General features: G+C 36.6%; 2 protein-coding genes and 1 pseudogene across 3 annotated transcripts; all 3 read right to left on the reverse strand.

Moving 5' to 3' along the window:
- Positions 1–438: 438 nt before the first annotated feature.
- LOC108661625 (berberine bridge enzyme-like 24 pseudogene) lies at positions 439–1,994 on the reverse strand (annotated as a pseudogene).
- Positions 1,995–4,482: 2,488 nt separating this feature from the next.
- On the reverse strand, positions 4,483–8,007 carry LOC148763336 (uncharacterized). Of its 2 annotated transcripts, XM_088805729.1 has the most exons (3): positions 7,123–8,007; positions 6,068–6,524; positions 4,483–4,571 (listed from the first exon to the last, which is right to left on the reverse strand). In XM_088805729.1, coding segments are annotated over exons 1-3 (1,035 nt in total). In that variant the 5' UTR covers positions 7,700–8,007; the 3' UTR covers positions 4,483–4,570. The 2 variants fall into 2 exon arrangements, with proteins under 2 accessions (XP_088661855.1, XP_088661854.1); XM_088805728.1 differs by lacking the exon at positions 4,483–4,571 and having other exon boundaries at positions 5,952–6,524.
- A 671-nt stretch (positions 8,008–8,678) lies between these two features.
- LOC18602614 (Pentatricopeptide repeat (PPR) superfamily protein) lies at positions 8,679–14,739 on the reverse strand. The gene is made up of 5 exons (XM_007034112.3): positions 14,493–14,739; positions 13,871–14,071; positions 13,399–13,626; positions 9,872–12,016; positions 8,679–9,576 (listed from the first exon to the last, which is right to left on the reverse strand). Exons 1-5 carry the CDS (start codon positions 14,527–14,529, stop codon positions 8,900–8,902), a joined length of 3,288 nt encoding a protein of 1,095 aa, XP_007034174.2. The 5' UTR covers positions 14,530–14,739; the 3' UTR covers positions 8,679–8,899.
- Between the last annotated feature and the right edge of the window lie 116 nt (positions 14,740–14,855).

A 14,855-nucleotide genomic window follows, 5' to 3' on the forward strand; every position in this document is an offset into this window, starting at 1 on the left:
TCACTTACTAGCTAGCGAGGCCAATACATGTCGTTTCCAATCATAATAAGGAAGCTTGGTTCGGCTGTGGGCAGGTTGCTTTCCTTATTATCAAGAAAAGATTTCAAGATTCACTTAAAATCACTTAGCCAATTAAAAGCAGAGAGCTGGAGTTGTGTTTGAGTTTTTGGTTGTCTTGTTTGCGTTTTTTCCCCTCCTTGGTGTGTTGGGATCGTGTCTGTATTGTGATGGTTTTTACGATATGGGATTGTGTCTTCCCCGTTTTATTTGTGAATAATACATCAATTTTTCAAAAAAAAAAAAAAACAGAGAGGAAAACCCTTTAAGGTTCCTTTATGGAATTTGGTCTTTCAACCTAATCGGTGTGGTCAAACAGCTGTTGAGGTTAAGGTCTTAAAAGGTAATTAATTCCGAATGAGAAGATATTATATAGCAAAATAATATAAAAGGTCTCCTTTTATTGAATAGAAATTTGGAGGAACAAAGGCTAAAATTTTATTCCAGATAACACTTATAATTATAAAGCAAAGTGAATTGATGGTACATAATTTATTAGGCTACATGTTCCACTCATGACGTGATCTTCTGCAATCAAAAAAACGGAGGGATGCTTTGTTCATGTCTGAAGAAGTTCACTGGATCAATCATTGTCTTAACAGATACTAACTTGTCAAAGTTATTTTTGAAATATTTACGGCCCCAAACTCTTGCTTGTGCATAACTTGTGTTACTTTTATTATTCATTCCGATGTCAAGATCTCTATAATTAACATACGCTTCTCGTGGAGATTTCGAAACAAAGGAGCTCATGTACCTGTAAAGTTTCCTTATCCAGCTTACATACCTTTGAGAATTTATGTTGTCTTCTTCTTGCCAGCCAACGTTATATACGATTTTGTACAAGTTGCCAGCTCTATGCGGGAATGGTGTCGCAGTCTCTGGAAATTCATCCATTTTGCCTCCATAAGCAATAAAACTTAAACCAGCATCTTGTGCTTCTTCCTCGAAAAGTTGGGACCATATCCCCTTGAAAGCAATTTCAGGAATAGGTTTTTTTCACATAATCAGATTTAGATTTGAAGGAAGTACTAAGAAGAGGACTCCTGTAACTCCTGTCAACTAAAATATCTATGGTTTCATTTGGAAGTTGGCCAAGATAGAGAAGAGACTCAATCCAACTCATTTCGGTGCAGTCTTCTTCAACAAGTCCAAGCTCAGGAAATCTCTCTTGCATCAATGGGATGAGCTCATTTACACCACCAAGAAACAAGGAATTAAAGGAAGCTAGAATCGTCTGCTTCCCTTCTTGACTAGAATTCACCCTCACTTCTGTAACGACAGAGTATATATCATACGGAAGCTTGGGTGCAACATATTGCCAACGATAAAGAAGCTGGGTCGCATTTTGTTCCTAGGTCTTGCTGATTGAGAATACAGTCACAGTTGTTGGAACAGGAACCAACTTTACTTTCCATGCAAGGACTATACCGAAGCTACCCCCTCCACCTCCTCGAATGGCCCAAAACAAATCTTCTCCCATCGATTTTCTGTCAAGAACTCTCCCATTAGCATCAACAAATTGTGCATCAATTATATTATCTGCTGCAAGACCGTATTTTCGAAACAATAAGCCGTAACCTCCTCCGCTACAATATCATCCAATTAACAGAGTGTGGCCGAGAGCACCTGGAAAGGCAAGACTTTTGCTCTTTTCAGCAATTCTGTAATGCAATTCTCCAGTAATTGCACCTGATTGAACCCATGCCACTTTATTTTCGACATCAACATCAATTGATCGAAAGTTAACCAAATCAACTATGATATACGAAAGTTCAGAGATATAAGAAAGACCTTCAAAATCATGACCATCACTACAAATTCTAATTTGGAGACCATATTTTCTTGAACAATAAATTGCTGCTTGAAATGGAGACATTGAAAAGAGAAGAGACTTCATTTGTGAAACTGATTTTCGACACGAGTTTATTTGTGAAACTGATAATTTTGTGCAGAGTTGATCAAGAGTTGTCCTATTTATAGATGTACCTTACAGCAATGCTTTGAGCCGCCAAATGCACGCATTCAAATTTGAAGTTTCTTCTAGCGCGTGTAAGCCTCGAAAAGCCGTTGTAGTCAATAAAACTTGTTGGTCTACGTCATTCATTTCCCTAGGAAAGCAATGATGCCATTGGGTTTGACGCAATCAAAATAAAATTACCAGACTTAGTGGCATGTGAAAATCTCTAACTCATGACTTTCTTCTAGTTTTTCTAGACCGGTGTCATCGACTACTAGAGATCCAATGGTTGTTTTCGGAGAAGGCATGTGAATAGAATCGAGTTAAGTGACTCATCTCATCCGTCATAAAGAAATAATTTAATTGACAAATGAATTGCAGATGAAAAGTAACAAATCTTTGCACGTTAAACATATTTGTTAAGGGCTTCGTTAGAAAACAGTGGGTGGGTAGATGGAAATGACAATATCCTTAGTCCAGCTGTTCATGTAACCCCAACAGATCGCTAGCTTGCCTTGTGCAAACGCGTTAAGCACGCCATATCTTGCAGGGAACTAGCCAATATTTCAAGCCATTGTACAACATTTCTACTGGCCTTTGCCATATCCTCAAAAGCCAACTTATTCCAAGATAACAATTTGGCCTCTATGGGATTCCAAATGGCATGGAAGGCGTAAAACCTCCATGGGAACTCACCCAAAGCTTTTTCCACCTTAAAATAATATTTTTACTTCATGCCACAATCTCTAAATTACTTTAGATGGATGATGATTCCCGGAAACAAATTAAGAGAAGGTAATGGAGTAATGTCTTTATTGGATAAGTCGAAGGAGAACTTTTTCGTAAGACCGAGCCAAAGTCTGCCATAAAAATGAGAAGGGAACAGTGAAAATCAAAAAACAAAAAGCAAAGAAGGTTGAAAAGTGAAAATGCTTTGTTGATACGAAAGTCGTATTGCGTAGACGATAGAGGGGAATGCTTGCTTTGAAAACCATTTTCAATCATTTCTAGATTGCTTTTTGCAAGGTCAAAGCTCTGGCTTTGGTGCAGATTTCCTTTAATTTTACTATTTGCCAAATACAACAATTATTGGCGGTGCGGAGGTCCAACCTGGACATTATTGAGGGAAACAAAAATTAACTAGTATTTGTTAAAGTTGAACTCTTACTTCTATAAAAAAATAAAATAAAATATTAGATAAGTATAATGATATTTTATTATGATTTTTTTGAATGAACAAAACTCATCATTCATTGTTTTCAGTTAATATAAATGTGAAGTCCGTTAACAAATGTCACCATACGTACTTGGGCATCAATTAAATTAAATAATGTATTTTACACTCACACCTCCTAATCAAATTAATCTATATATCCATTTGTTCTCATTGTTAGTGCTATTAAAACTAAGTTTACGAATCATTTATATCATTATTCATAATTTGTACTTAATTTTGGAACCAAGTGCAAAAATCCTGGTTTCATCGACGTAATAAACATCAACAGTATAGATATAGTGTTATAAATAGATTGCATGTTTGGCTCTTAAAATATGAGTTCATCATTGCATTTAAAATGTAATATCTTGGCAGACTAAACTCTTTTTTTAAATATTTATAATCTATACTTTCACAAAATAGTTATCAAATAATTACGTACCTAGTGAAATTCTTTTGTTTAGGGTACCATTAAATCAAATTATTATGTCTAACATCATATTATACCTCTAATAATTAATAACAACCTTTTGAGAAAAAAACAAAATACTACAAATCCTCTAAGCTTTACTTGCATTTATATAAGTAGAATAAAATATACGGTTCTTGGTTATTATGTTGTTTCATCAGTAGGATCTGTGTTCTCATTCCGATCAGGGATGTGCCTTATTTTTTGATCAAGTCATTCTTTTTGTAACGCTGCTATGCTCGTCTTTTTGCTTAGGGCAAGCAGCTCTAAAACTCTTCTTGTGATTTAGGTTAGGAGTTTAGGATTCATGATATTCAGCGTCAATGGCTTTTTGTGTGGTCTCTTTTGTAAGTGTACAGGTATCCAATATCCAGATCATGTCAATGTGTCGTAAAAAGTGTATTACAATAAGCAAAAGACTTGAAATGATATATGAATCGTTGAGGTTAATAAAATTACTTTTCAAAAAAAATAATATAAAAAAAATTATCTAATTGATATTTCATACATTTATAGTTGTATAAATTTGGATTTGAGGCCGAAGGAATGGTGTTCAATTTCATAGAAAAGACAAAAGCATAAATAGGTAAATGAATAATAAAGAGTAAAAACATAGGTAGATAAAAAGATGACATATTCAGGCAAAGGCCGCGTATGAATAGCTGGGAAAAATACAGCTTGAAGATAGACTTGACAAAAGTCTTAATCAGAAAATCCTGGATATGACTTTCTACTTACTGTTTGAGGGAATATAATTTAACATATAATAATTAATCATGTGCTAATTCTTTCAGGCAATTTCTGCTGAATCCGGTACAATAATATTTCCATATCATGACTTTATTGACTTCAACTCTTCCTGAAAATGTCTGTTTATCGAAAAAGCATATCAGCTAAGGCATGACTTAGTCGTCTCTTGCATAAGAAGGTTTGATTTTGACTTAAACCTCTTGATAAAGCTGGGCGAACTAACCCCTACCATTTTTCGATCAAAACAAAGTTTTGATATCTTTTCTAAGCAAATAGATAGGTTTCTCATTTTGCATTTTTGTTCAAAAGGAGCATCTAGATGAATATCCAGAAACAGCAACCAAAGTCATCAAACAACTGTCAAACCTTTCAAATAAATCCAACATAGAAATATTTTGTCCTATTTGTTAAGGAAGGAATGGGAGAGAAACAGAGAAGAAAAGATGATTTTGTGATTAAAAGAGGGCATTTATATCGTCATGCATCCGTTTAATATATATATATATAAATATCTTGACATAGAACAGTTATCTGAAACTAGAGATGAAATTTTAAAATCATTTTCGTCTAATAGCCTCTATATATATTATCATTTTCTTTTATATATGCTTTGTTCGTCCTCTAAAACTTTTGAAGAAGAAATAATTTTATTACTTTCTTATTCATCGATCTGAACTTTTCTAAAATGTTCAAAGTAAAGAATTTTATTATTCCTCCCTTTTTTCCTTCAATTATATCAACCTCTAACGGAAAAAAAAAATACAATACCAATAAATATATTAATTCATTTTTATCCTGGTTCTTCAATTTAGTGTTGTTTAGTCTTCCACCAATCCCTTGGGCTTTGGTGGATGTGGCTTTGCGTTCTATGCTTGCTTTCTGGTGAAAGGATTGGCTGTTGACAATGCTGGTCCTTTGATGCGGTTGATAAACTTTTTGGGCTATGGTGTGGTGAAGGGATGGATGTAGCAGAGGGGAGATGCAGAGGGATGTTTGTTAAGGTTGAAGTTTTTGAAACACAATGGATGATGGGCTACTTGTGCTGGGTAACAATGGTTTGTTGCAGCTTTTGAAACAATAGTTGTGTTTTTGGGTGATTGCGTTTGATTAGCTTCAAGAGTGATGACTGATATAAGGAGGCTTCAGCAAGAGATTCTATTTAGTCTTCTCTTCTGGCTTTTGAGGCTTCTGCAAATCGCATAGGCTGGAGTGGTTAATCTCTTCAGTTCCGCTAAGGAAGATCATCTTGTTCCTGTTGCTGTTTGTTTTTTTATCTTCTCTTTACACTTTGATACGGTATAGCCAAAACTAAATTTTTGTTTAGGGGCTGTTTCTTTCTGAGGATGCTGCCAATAGCTTTTTGAGCAGCTTGTTTTCTTTTGCAAATGTGCAGTTCAGGCAGTTTTCAAAGCTAGCTTCTATGCCAAAAGGAGTTTTTTACCATTAAAGTTTAAGAATCTACATGGCATTCTAGCTTTACTCATCTACAAAATACCAACTTTCAAAAAAAGAAATAAAACCCTCTAACTAGCATATTGAAACAAGAATCATCTCCTTCATAAGACAATACTTGCAAGACAACGTAATGAAATTGGTGGGTTAGTTTTTTTCTTACCAATCGGAGCTGTACTCCTCCAGCTGAAATTTCCATTCCTCCATGTTTCTTCCAGTGCTGTTCCTTTGCAGGCAGCAAATGCATGCTCTTGGCCATCTTGTTCTCTGCTTCACTTGACTCTTTCTCCTCTCTTCTTCCCATCTCACTTTCAGTATGCCTTTGACATCTGCCTCGTACAGAACGTTTTCCAGAGGAGATTGCAGATGTTTCTTGGAACCCGAATTTTTTTTTACTTTGGCAACAATGTCCTCAATTTTCTTTTTCCATTTTGACTTTCCAGCTTCCTGTCCTGTCTTATAATTTTGTGAAGAGCCAACGGTGGAACTGGTCCCTACAACACTTGGTTCAAGCAATGTCCTGAAAGATGGCTGAAGCGCGCTCAATTTGTCTAAAATGTAAGCCTCCAGTTCAGTGTCCTGCTTCTCCAAATTCAGTTTCTCTGCTGCTAGTGTAGTTGCTAGAATGTCAAATATTCAAACCGTCAAATTATAACAACTTACAGGAGAATAATCATATGCTTCAACAGAACAATCCAACAAACTACATTCTCAATGTTACAATCTCTTGTAATATTCAAAAACTTATCCTCAAGCAATTAACTGCAGGAGTTGCAACCACCCAGCGGGGATTTTGACAGATAACCGAAGAGTTTATATAAAAGAAACCTTGCAGTTGCAAGGATTTCCGGTGCGGAGGCAAGTCCTTCATAATTAACACGTAATATATCCTCTGATTTCTATTATCTTTGAGAAAGCTAGTTCCATGTTTTTTAATTAAGTAACATTGAAAATTTTTCATATTTCAACTTTTACTGGCCATAATCATGATAATGGTATTTGAAAGGGGAATTGATTGATGCTGTAAGCCAATGGAAATGAACAGGCACTAATGGCCGCTTCTTTAGCGGTTAAAGGGTATGTAACACGGAATCCACCTTTTTTGTTTATGATTCCTTGGGATGAATAAAAGATCTGCATTTAGTAATCTCAGTTTAAAGCTAATGCACGCGAAACAGATACCAATTGCTTGTAAACAAAAAATTTATGAACGAATACCTTCTTCCGTTGAAGGCCGGTGGGCAGTTCCATCCAAACAGAAGTTCCTCACATGATTGTTATCAACAGCGGTGGCACTTTGAACGGAAGTTTCATAAGCATCATAATTTTGTAAAACCTTCAGGTCTCTCGGTGTCCGATATTCTGGACTCTTCTGTAATATTTGAACCCTGTTTCCAGCCACTGAATCAGCACCTTCACCGGTTTCACCAACGCAATCTACATGATATCCCTCGTGAATATTGATTTCAAGCTCTTCTTCTCCTCCCTGAGGATCCTTCCGCTGCTCATTTGCTACTTTCAATTCTCCTTCTGTCGCCATTGAATCTAATCCAACGTTATTCGAATTTAATAATTCTTTTAGTTGTGTCGTTTTACCATGTTCCAACTTCCTGATAGAATCATCCAACCCATGCCTTGCAACAACTTTAAATTCAAAAGCCCTGCTCTCAGCTACAGTATTTCCTTTTATATTCATGGCCAGGCGCTCCTCTATGGCTCTTTCAATGCTACGACGTCCAGGTATTTCGTCACCTTCTGCACTATTTCCTACTCCATGATCTCCAGCTCCAATCATGTTCTTTCATTCTACAGCCCCAGGAACAGAAGTTGAATTCGCAGCTGTTCTTTCATCTGCCAGATATAGTTGGTTTTTTGTCATGTACCTGCCTGCGTCTTGCACTCGGACGTGGATTCAAAAAGAAGCAGCCAGATTTTTTAGGATTCTTGACCTCTGCTAAAGCAAGAAACATATTAAAATTTATAACTTTCCCATATTTGGAAAAATCCTTCCTCGGGTGGCGTCGTAGAGGAATTGCAATCACAAGGAAAAAAGCGAACCACAATAATGAAAGACATATCAACAAAACCAGTATAGCAGGTGCAATGAACTCATTCAGTATTGATCCAATTGGATCTACAATATAGACATTTTAAAAAACAAAAAAAAGCGAGTTTACTAGCACTCGGATCTTTATGACACCCGAAGTCTCTAAGCCATTTGCTCGAGACTTCTTTTGGCTTATAGTAACAGCTCTGTGCTAGATCATTATATCATCACATAAACAAAATTTTAATTAATTGTCCAAATTGGATAGTTGTAGCAGATATTGGTTAGATTACAGATGGAGGCCAGAGTGGGTAATCATTAAAAGCAGATCCAGTCTTTCAGATCATGTTGAATTTTCTTGCTTTGATTAATTTCGATGATGAACAATCCTCATCTGGTTACGAGAAAGCAACTGATCAAAATTTTAGAAGAAATATTGTTATTTTAATTTATAAATTCTATTTTATAAATACAAATACCCTTTTAACTATTTCAGTTGTTATATAGAAGAAATATTGGCTATTAGTTGGGCAAAGATCATAGATATTCTATCGTCAATCTAAATGTCCATTGCAATTGAAAAAATTATATAAATTTAATTTCAAACCATGTAGTCGAGGACTGTTTAAAAAAAAATAAGTTTATTTATTCGTAGTGCATTCAAGTGGAAAGGGGATATGGAATACCTTACAAATACAAACAAGACGAGCAGGTTTGACAAGAGACATACAAAGAACACGAGATATGCTTAGTATTACTAAAATTTGTTCAATCCCTCAACCTAATAGTTCACTTATGGGCAGGCACAAAATTACAACACACACTGGATGCGGGTGGTAATTTTCAACACTGAACAAAATTCAAGGCTTGGCTATAAGTAATGCTGCAGTGACAAGGCACACCCACTCAGTAACGTCTCTTAATTCAGTCCTGGAGAACTTCTTAATACTAATTTACAGATGAGCAGCATACAAACTGTACCCATAGGGGCCTACCCTTCACTTTCCTTTTCTCTCGCCTAATATCAGCTGGATACCTTGCAGGAGAGTTCCATTCTTTCCCTGCTTCCATATTGGTTGGCTCAGCTACAGGTGCTTCAGGGCCCAGAACTGAGCTGACTTTGGTACCCAATACTCCATTATCTTTACCTACTTTTTCCTCTCTTGGAAGTACAACAGCTGGGTTTTCTTTTGCGTTAGGCGACTTCGGTTTGGTTTCACTATGGGCTTCACCCAGTAGGTTCTTCAGAGGCGTGTGCTGCTTTGCATTCCAGTTAGTTACCTTCGCTATGATCTCTTCATTCTTCTTTCTTCCTTGAGACTCATTTGCCACATGAGCAAGAGAAGGAAACCAGCCAGCTTGCAGAGGTGCGGCTCTGGGGTGTTGTTCGTTTTGTGCTGTCTGGACTTCAGAAGCAGCATCTTTTTGGTCACCGCCTCTAGGCTCAACCAATGTCATGAAAGATGGTGGCTCAAATTCATCTGATTTATCAAAATGTTGTCCTTCGGATGCAACTTTTGACTTCTTTATGTTGTCTTCCTCTGCTTCCACCAATGCATGTGAACCAGTTGATGGTAAAGTTTCAGTGTCGATGACAGCTGGGTAATCTGATTGAGTTGAAAGAACTGTTCCATGCAGAAAAACAACAAACGGACTTAAATCTCAGCCATCTAAGTCAAGACTATTCCTAGAAATATGCACACACAAACACACAACCATACACTTTACTACATACATAATTCATGATTGAGAATCCTACAACCTAAAGTAGCCTACTTCAGATCAAACTGGTTCTAAACTTCATATAAGTTTATAAATGGTTAGTATAAGTTAGATTAGATATTCTTCATCATTCTAGGATAAGTTTATACCACAAAAGTTCTCACCACATATTTATTGAGAAAGAAGATGATGATGTACCTGAAACAGATCCCCAGTGGCCTTCCAAACTATCAGTTTGACTACTTGATTCAACTGAAACATCAACTACAGTTGTATCAAGTTGATGTTTAACATGGCCGTTATCAGCCTCTCCTGGCAAAGTTACAGTGCTAATCCCAGAAGCATCCACTCTAGACCCTCTGGTATGGCTATCATCAACAGCACCAGAACTTTGACTGGTTGGCTCGGCATCTGAAGGCAAATGATTCAACTCTTTCTTTAGTTGGTCCTCTGAAGTTCTCCCAAATTCATTTCCTCCACTGTGATCTAATGCAGATGCCATAAGATCTTTACCAGCACAATCTCCTTGTACCTTGTTATCCCTATTTATTTCGCATTCCTTTATGTCAACTTGACTGTTTGAAACTCTATCCAACTGCGGGCCTTCAGTCTCAGATAAGGTTCTCACATATTCATTATTCACTTCTTCTGTGACAACTGGGGATTGATGATGAGCGCTACTGGATTCAAATGCAGAGTTGGTCTTCATTGAAATGTATCCCTCTTCCAATCCTTCCCCACTTTCAACTACATCAATATCATATTTTTCTGCTTTTCTTGTCCCAATATCATCAGAATTGTCAACTTCAAGTAAGTTGGATGCTGGATTAGTTTGGGGGAGAGAAGAATTATTAGTAGATTCACATAATGTTTCAGTGTTTTCCACATAATTCCCATCATCAATTCTTCTGTCCTCGTTGCTCCCTGCTACATCAATTGCCCCAATTCTAGTGCTTTCAGGAATACCCATATCATCACTGCCAACTACATTACTTAACTTTCTGGCCTCAGAATCTGCAGGAGCAACCATAGGATTCACATCAGGTAAAACATTTATCATGCTTCCTGAGAAACCTGTCTGATGTAAATCATCAGAAACATAAACAGGCTGCTGTTCTTCAAGAGAACAGACTTTGTGGTCCTTCTCATTCTCACTTGTATCAGCATCAACAGGAGACCCTAATGCATCAGACCCTTTATTGATCTGAAGCACATCAGCTTTCCCCTCAACAAGCACTTCTTTAACCATAGCCTCATTATCCCCACCAAGTTTATGGCTAACTTCAACATCATGCATTTGTGAACTATCTACCTTAATGTTTTCATCCAACTGATTTGACCGGAAAGTATCTGATATCTCCTGCGAAACATGGTCTCTGACTTCATCTTCCGTATCAATGATTATTTCTTCAGAAGCCAAGGCCTCCAATAGGGGTAATTTGACTCCCTTATGATCTTTAAAACCCTCAAGCTTGATTTCAGCATTGTCGACAATAGGAATATCATCAGGGACTGAAAGCACATAAACACTTTCATTTTCCTTTTCCTCTTTTTCATAGACCTCATTTGAATTGACAGATGTGGCAGAGTCTGTAGCTTGTGCTGGATCAGTCTTCATTTGAAAGGTATCTGCAGACACATCCATTAGCTTAGTAGGTTCATCTTTAAGAGAAAGATTATCTATGACCTTGTTGAGAGCCAATTTATCAGTATTCTCCTCTAATTCAACAATTTTGTCAGCCAGCCCACTCTCTGAAGTTATATCCTCTCTCTTTTCAGATGTTATAGTGGCATATTCACAGTTTGATGCCACAACATCCATTAGGTTTCTCTTTCTTGGGTGTCCCTTTCCATCAGTCTCTTCCTCGCCATTTTCACTCATTACGATCTTAGAAGCCAACCTGTCGCTAAACTCTTCCTTTGATTGAACAATATCATCAGTCAGAACTGTATCTGAAGTTCCCTCCAGTCTCCTTTCAGACACAGATACTGATTCAGATAATTCGCCACAATGTTGACTAGGCAGAACAGAGCCACCCGCTAGGTTTTTGTTTAACTTGCCCTTTTCATTTTCAATTGCATCAGTCTCTCGCTCAATAGAGCATTCTGCCACTCTATCCACAGCACTGACTTTCCTGCTCTCTTCTGAGACACCTGTTATTGTTTCTGGTTTTGTGAGGACCACATCACATGCAGAACCATTCCTATCATCAGAATCTTTACTATAGCTCAAGCCAATGTCTTGGTGCTCCGGTGTGCCACTCGGCATAATAGGAATATTTTCCAGAACAGCATTCAGATTTTGGCTTGTGTCAGCTGGATTCTGTGGTGGTTGAAGAATATCTGCATGGGTAAATGAAACCAAATTTTTAAAGTTAGATCAACACTTATGCTAGAACATATACCAATTGACACCTCAATCGATGTTGTCCACCCATAAAGCACTGTGAATTTAGTGAGAGTTTCATTTCTTTTATTCTGAACCTAAATGACAAGAATGGTGATTTGCATGTAACCTTATGTGCTACGGTTTGGCAAACTTAGCCTATTATACACACTAGATGTCAGATACAGGCTGGAAATTGATATAATATCCTTGAAGCACTCAAAGCAGTAAATCTCTAATCCAATACAAAACTTTAGTCTTAGTCTTGTGTTACATCCTAAGGTGTTGTTTGGGTCTCTGTAGCATAGGATTGGATCAGGTTCAAATCAATAATAATAACTAAATAAATGGATAGATAAAAATTCCCCTTTAGGTTGGTTCAGGAGCTTCAAAAAGCAGAATAAAACTGAAGCACAGTTCGTAACATGATACATATTAAGTATTTTATACCTTAAATTTTAAAATTTATGAATATTTTGTAGCAACACAGTGAATTCAGGAGCATAATGCAACCATGTGATTGGTGTCACGTGTGTCATGTTTCAAATTCTAGCAGTTAGTAAATCAACAGAAGAAGCTAACTTACGGTGCAAGCATCTGCCACAAACTTTGAAACAAGCACTAAACCCCATGACTTGCTATCTATAACATAAGACATAGTGTCGTTTCCAGAAAAATGGAACTTCAAAACCAGTACTATCATTTTTGAAAAATTTCAGTCAGTCATCCTGAAGTCATAATCACCAAAATGGCAATTACCTCCATCATTTATATACAGGGATAGTCCAATTAATCTTCAAATTGGTAGAGGCCAACTCAGTTTTGAATTTACAAAACAACCAATCAAACAAGTAAAAAATTACATCAAGTTTGGGCAGATTAGTCATATAGTCCAATTGAATTTTATCATACTCACCTACTACTGCTCTCTCTTTAAACAAAACAACAATAAAACATACAAATTCAAGTTACTCTTTTCTGGTTCCCCCCTCCTTTCGCTCTTCTAATCCTATTTTGAATACTTTATTCTCATACGCTCACGTGTATGAGTATGCAGCAGGCTAGTAATAAAATAACATAAGTTTCTCTTTATTTAATGTCACATCTATTTGTAAAATCAAGTCTATTCTTTGATATAATAGCCAGAAACTACAGGAATGGAGACAAACTACCACAGAGCCTTGCATATATGCAAATTAGATATGCCATTAAATCCACAAGCAACTGACATAATTAAATTTCTCAGAGAAACCATTTATTTGGTCACCTAACACGCAACACATGTCCACACCCCAAATTGCCGACATCAATTTATTATCAAGTCTCATCTAAAACTTACCAGTATCTTCACAGTCTTTAAAAGAAATGGTGGCAGTAAGATCCTTCTCAGCTATCTTGTCTGCTTTGCTAGCATTATCCAAACTGTCCTGCCTTCCCTTACCACCGTCATGAAATTCCATTGCAGCATCTGAAAAGACTTCATCTTCAGATCTATTCGACATTGCTCCAATTCCACTGATACTTTTCTTCAGACTGTCGCTTTCCAGAACTTTTGGAACTTGAGCAACTAGATTCACCAAAATTAACACATTAGATAATTAGTTCAACTAATACTCTCATGCTTCCCCCCAATCCCTTTAAAATTCAACAAATTAACCCAACTAGCCCATTTTTTTTTTCTTGAACGATCCAACTAGCCCATTTATTTATATCAAATACAAAATTTACCTTCTCCACCTACATAGAAAGAGACCATAATTATGATAAAAGCGGAAACGCATAGAATTAGGAAATGAGACATGTGTACTTACTTGGGGATTGGTGATCCTCATCAGAAAGTGCTTCATCATCAGAAGCAGTTGAAAAGGTAATATCCCCTGAGTCAACTAGCTTGTAACCTTCAATGTTTCCACAGATCTTCTTGTGAGCACGCCTGTGTCTTGCACTAGGATGTTGGTTTGGAAAAGGCCACCCACATTTGTGACACAAATGAACTCCATGGCTCTCATGCCCTGCAAAATCAAGGAAATCAAATTAACCAGTTTTAAATATGAAAATGAAGAAAAACAGTAAACCAGGACATATATATAAATATATGAAGAAATAAGCAAAATTTAGAAAGCGTAAAATTAGAACCACAAGAGAAAATCAGAAAACAATGAAAAGAACAATGGTTACTTTTAGAAACAAGAAGAAACCCATATAAAAAAAATAGTTCTTGAGAAAAAAAAGGAAAACAAAATTAATGGCAGAAGGAAGAGCAAAGTTGCAGTTTTTTCAAGAAACAAGAAAACCCAGTAATAGTTTTTCATACTAGCAAATACGTAACCAATAAAAAGAGGAAAAGGCAAACAACTTCTAGTACCCAAAATGATGATAAAGCCATGGAAATAAAACCAAATCATGCACAAAAAAGAGAGGAAAAAGAAAAACCTGAGGAATGATTTTTCCCCTGATCTTGGCTGTCCATGACTAAAACGATTAAGAACAAGAAGAAACAAAGTTTTGAGTTTTAGAGAGCGTTTCGAGATAAGAAACTGGAGAGAAAGGAAGGAGAAGAGACTAAACCCAAACCAAAGGAAGGATTTTTCCACAAAGAAAATCAAAACCAATAAAGGAAGACTGACTTTTGTGAAGCGAGTGAATAGAAAGTAATAATAGTGAAAAGGCCAGAAAAAGAAAAAGCCTTTTTCTTTTTCTTTTTCTTTTTCTTTTGTGCAGGTGGGCTCTTAACTCCTAAAATGGGAGTGTACGGAACAGTGATAGGTCTCTTTGGTGATAACGGCTTATCCTGTA

The sequence above is a fragment of the Theobroma cacao genome, chromosome 4, assembly GCF_053813885.1.
Source record: "Theobroma cacao isolate CCN51 chromosome 4, ASM5381388v1, whole genome shotgun sequence".
In the NCBI taxonomy this organism is placed as follows: Eukaryota; Viridiplantae; Streptophyta; class Magnoliopsida; order Malvales; family Malvaceae; genus Theobroma; species Theobroma cacao.

Bases quoted from the DNA above. Each gene is read 5' to 3' on its own strand.
- LOC148763336 (XM_088805728.1), bottom strand. From the start codon at position 7,699: ATGATTGGAGCTGGAGATCATGGAGTAGGAAATAGTGCAGAAGGTGAC. The intron at 6,525-7,122 runs GTATTCGTTCAT...TTGACATTCTAG, and splicing joins CCGGCCTTCAACGGAAGAAG to CAACTACACTAGCAGCAGAG.
- LOC18602614 (XM_007034112.3), bottom strand. From the start codon at position 14,529: ATGGACAGCCAAGATCAGGGGAAAAATCATTCCTCAG. The intron at 12,017-13,398 runs GTAAGTTTTAGA...TTACCCATGCAG, and splicing joins TAAAGACTGTGAAGATACTG to ATATTCTTCAACCACCACAG. The intron at 9,577-9,871 runs GTACATCATCAT...TGCATGGAACAG, and splicing joins CCACTGGGGATCTGTTTCAG to TTCTTTCAACTCAATCAGAT.